This window comes from Ailuropoda melanoleuca, chromosome 16 (genome assembly GCF_002007445.2).
Source record: "Ailuropoda melanoleuca isolate Jingjing chromosome 16, ASM200744v2, whole genome shotgun sequence".
In the NCBI taxonomy this organism is placed as follows: domain Eukaryota; kingdom Metazoa; phylum Chordata; class Mammalia; order Carnivora; family Ursidae; genus Ailuropoda; species Ailuropoda melanoleuca.
The window spans coordinates 77492628-77497270 of NC_048233.1; the positions used below are offsets into that span (position 1 = coordinate 77492628).

General features: G+C 36.3%; 1 protein-coding gene across 1 annotated transcript; it reads left to right on the plus strand.

The window, feature by feature from the left end:
* The first annotated feature begins 2493 nt into the window (after positions 1-2493).
* Positions 2494-3432, plus strand: LOC100465026 (olfactory receptor 5AS1). Its single transcript, XM_002926868.3, has one exon. It carries the CDS (start codon positions 2494-2496, stop codon positions 3430-3432), a length of 939 nt encoding a protein of 312 aa, XP_002926914.3.
* The last annotated feature ends 1211 nt before the right edge of the window (positions 3433-4643 follow it).

Genomic DNA, 4643 nt, shown 5'->3' on the forward strand with positions numbered 1-4643 from the left:
ATGCCACGTCTGAGGGTAACATCAATTTTGCCTCCCTCTGAATCCTGTGTGTTTAACCAGCATTGCACAGTACCATCTGTTTTGGTGTTTCCAGTGAGAAAATAAAACACATTTTGATAAACTTGCCTGATTTTAGAATTTCTATTACTAATCTCCAAAGATGGAAGTTTCCTACATAATCATGAAGTTCTTGACTACGCTGACTCATTTGCCTTACAGGACAATTCTATACACTAAATAAAGTAAGTGTGATTTTATAAACAAGGATAGGTTCACATGAAGATGGAATGACCTGTAGTCCAAGAACCCGAATTAGAGCCCAGGTATCCAGACATTTACTCTTTAGCTGTTTGCTAATCTTCGTTGCTGCAGCCTCTTCTGTACCAGTGATTGCAAGTCAAGCCCCAATAAGAGGGCAGATGTGATGACCTAGAGGTCTCAGTGTAGACTTGTTACTTTTATAATCGCTCTGCTGCTAACAGTGAGATCTCATCTGATGCAATCATTGAAAACCAATGGCACAAAATGTCCTAAATTTGGGACACTTTTGTTATTTAATTGATTCTTTAATGTTAATTCTTTAGTTAGAATTTTGACAAAAATGACTTAGAGGGAATCTTTTTATGATTATTAAACTGATTCTTTAACCACCGAATCTGTGCAAACTCATTTAAAGTTTATACAGCAAGCAGTTAATTAGATTCTTTAACCACTTTAATCACTGAATTGATTTTTTAACCACACCTTCAGAGAAAAAAGAAAAGACAAATTTAAGGGAGAATGTGAATATTATATAAAGCTTACAAATGACATTTGCACAGCATAGCCATGTAAACATTTTTTGTCCTTTTTTAAGAGTTTGAATTGCGTCACCATAGTTTCAGACATTCACCTTACTCCACTTTAAGATCTGGTTCCCAAAGAACACTGACCTCTCTTCTCAGTGTCTCTAGAAGATTGTAGGTCATTTTGTTGGGGGAGGGGCAATTCTGAGCTTAACAAGCATGGTAGACAGAATAGACCTCCATTGTTCATTTGCCTCATTGTTCACTGCAGCGTCGCTCTAACATTACTACTCCGTAACTGCCTGCTGAACATATTCCATCATGCTATGATTTATTTTTTATTTGCACTCATCGTATTTTTTTCCCTTGATTAATTTCCTTCTGGTCTTACAACATCTATTTTCTCATTTAGCCAGTTTCGGAGTCCACTAATAAGTGCAGAGATACAGTTGCTCGTTAAGATGTTTTATGTTTCGGGGACCTCACAGCAGACACTGTCTTACCTCAGGGGTGAGATAGAGACAGAAATCCAGGGAGATGAAAGCAATAACTATAGGACATGTGTAAAAGATTTACTACTGCCAAGCAATATATTTGCATAGAACACACACACACACACACACACACACACACACACACACACACACAATGGCTTTTCTCTATAAGACAGCACAGATCACATACCCAGGATGCCAAAGACAAGATGAATTTTGAGGCACTTGACTATTTTATTAAAAATAAAATTGAGGGGTGCCTGGGTGGCTCAGTTGGTCAAGCCTCCAACTCTTGATTTCAGCTCGGGTCTTAATCTCAAGGTGGTGAGTTCAAGCCCTACGTTGGTCTCCATGCCCTGTGCAGAGCCTTCTTCATAAATAAATAAAGAAAGAAAGAAAGAAAGAAAGAAAGAAAGAAAGAAAGAAAGAAAGAAAATTCAGTATTGAGTGAGCTATTAAAAGGAAACAAAAAGGTCGATTTATTTGTTTTAATTAATTTTATGTAATGAATGCTCATATTAGTGTTTATTATATGCCAGTAACATAAATATTTGTTTTACAAATATCTACTCATTTATTCCTCTAGCCAACACAGAGCGGTTAAATAACTTTATCAAGCCCACACAACCAGTAAGTAGCAAAGCTAAGCTTTGAACCCAGTCATCTCTTACAGTAACTACTGTGTCTTAACTGTGATGTTAAACTAATTCCCAAGATCACAGATATGGTTCTGTAGAATTATCTAGTTTACCTGTGGGCACTTTTCTCCTAGAATTTTTCTCAATGTTCCTTTACATGGAAGAACGTGATTTTAGGATGAAAAAATAAAGCTTTGCTTTAAGGATTTTGTCAATTTCACAATTCTGCTAGATCTTATCGACCAAGCCACATTCTTTTCCCTTCAGCTTGAAAGGAACTAATCTCATTTCTTAATGTGCACAACTTTTGGAGAGTTATACTGCATCTCAGAACACCAGCTCAGCATAACAGCCTCTGGTATCAAGGAAGATTTTTAATTACCTCTTTTAAAGAAAATGGCAAAAAAAGGAAATAAACCAAATAGGTCACGGAAAATGTGATAGCTGTGATTTTATTATCCTTCTATTTGCTTCCTTAAAAGGGAGACTAAAGATACCCTTGCTTCATACATCACTCAAGTCAACTCATGTATTCTGATCTCATCTATTTTGGACAAGAAAAACAAGAGAACCAAGATGTTGGAGAGCAATTACACCATGCCAACTGAGTTTCTCCTTGTTGGATTCACAGATTATCTCCCTCTCAGAGTCACACTATTCTTGGTATTTCTCATAGTCTATACACTAACTCTGGTGGGAAATACGAGTTTAATAATCCTAGTTAATATCAATTCATGCCTTCAAACACCTATGTATTATTTTCTCAGCAACTTGTCTTTCTTGGACATCTGCTATTCTTCAGCAATCGCCCCTAAAATGTTGGTGAACTTCTTAGCATCCAGGAAAAGCATCTCTCCCTATGGCTGTGCAATACAAATGTTTTTCTTTAGTTGTTTTGCTGATGCTGAGTGCCTTATCCTGGCAGCAATGGCGTATGACCGCTATGCAGCCATCTGTAACCCACTGCTCTATTCCACACTTATGTCTAGGAAGGTCTGTATCTGCTCCGTTGTGTTAGCCTACTTCAGCGGAAGTATGACTGCGCTGGTACATGTGTGCCTCACGTTCAGGCTGCCATTCTGTGGCTCCAATATTGTTAATCATTTCTTCTGTGATATTCCACCTCTCCTAGCTTTATCATGTGCAGATACACATATCAATGAGCTTTTGCTCTTTGCCTTGTGTGGCTTCATTCAGACCAGCACTTTTGTGGTCATATTTATCTCTTACTTCTATATCCTCATCGCTGTTTTGAGCATTAAGTCCTCAGGGGGCAGGAGCAAAACATTCTCCACCTGTACTTCCCATTTCATAGCGGTCACATTATTCTACGGAACGCTCCTGTTTATGTACTTACGTCCCACCACCAGCTATTCCCTAGACACGGACAAGGTAGTTGCAGTGTTTTATACTGTTGTCTTTCCCATGTTTAACCCAATAATCTATAGCTTCAGAAATAAGGATGTAAAGAATGTCCTCAAAAAGCTATTAGAAAGGAACTGGACTTTTAAATGAATAAGAACTTAAATAATTTAAGAATATTCAAGATATAGCTTGCCCTTCCAATATCATCATGCCGCGAGCACCCTGTATGTCAACTCTTTGAAATTTATTATCATTTTTCAGAAATAAAGATAACTTTTCATCCTCAAAACTTAGGATACTTTTGTCCTCCCATTCAGAAATGTGCTCTCCAAAATTATTCTACTCTGTGAAATACTCTTGAAATAAAATAAATAATAATAATTGCTTTCCAGTTAGTGTTTATAAAATACTTTGTGCATGGATTCATTATATTCTTTATCATGTTGTATTAAAGATATATGTTGAATTGTCTGTCAACCCACCCATATTAGAAGCTCCTTGGCAGCAGGGTATATGTATCTTAGTTTATTGTTCCAACTCTTATATAGTAGGGGACATATGGCACATTCTCATTACATGTGTGTTTAATGGATGAATGGATAGAATAAATAGATGGATGGAAAGATGACTGAGTAAATGTAGCTTGCTTTGTTTGGGAAACTGAGTCTAGATTCTGCACTTGCAGAACATTTATCATCAGGGACATTTGATATCACTCATGATAAGAAATGGTGGTTTCACTGGCTCTTAGGAAATCAGATAGAAGTCACATAGTAATGGTCTCTTAATATTAGGACAGAGTGAAGTTATGACACACTGATTTTCTTTGGGCTAGATTGATTAGTGTAAGGGATCCTCTACTGTTCCATTCATAGTGGGGACATGTACAAACCAAACAAGTTTGTGAAGATCATCAAGATTATAAACTGTATACATTACTAATTATTTGACCATGTTACTGAATTAATCTTTGAGTCCCTATCTTCAAGAAGTGAACAATTGTTCTAATCATTTTATTCTGCAAATTGACAATGCTAACCAATTGAAGTATAAATATTCCTTGCTCTGGGATCACTTTGGATGATTAAATTGTCAGACATTTTCCGAGGTTGATTTTGATCCTTCAGTCTCCATTTCCTTTGTTTTATCTTAACAAAGTTGAAGGAATAAATTGTGTACGTGTGAATATATAATACTCTGCATTTTCTAGTAAGCACGAAGATATAAATGACTGCATTAGTTTAGCTATAAATGGACAACAATAAGATATTGCCCATTGCCATGGATTGCTTTGAGTATTAAATGAACTAATATATATATAAAACTACTAGCATATGTATGATTTGAAAATTAGGTGATTA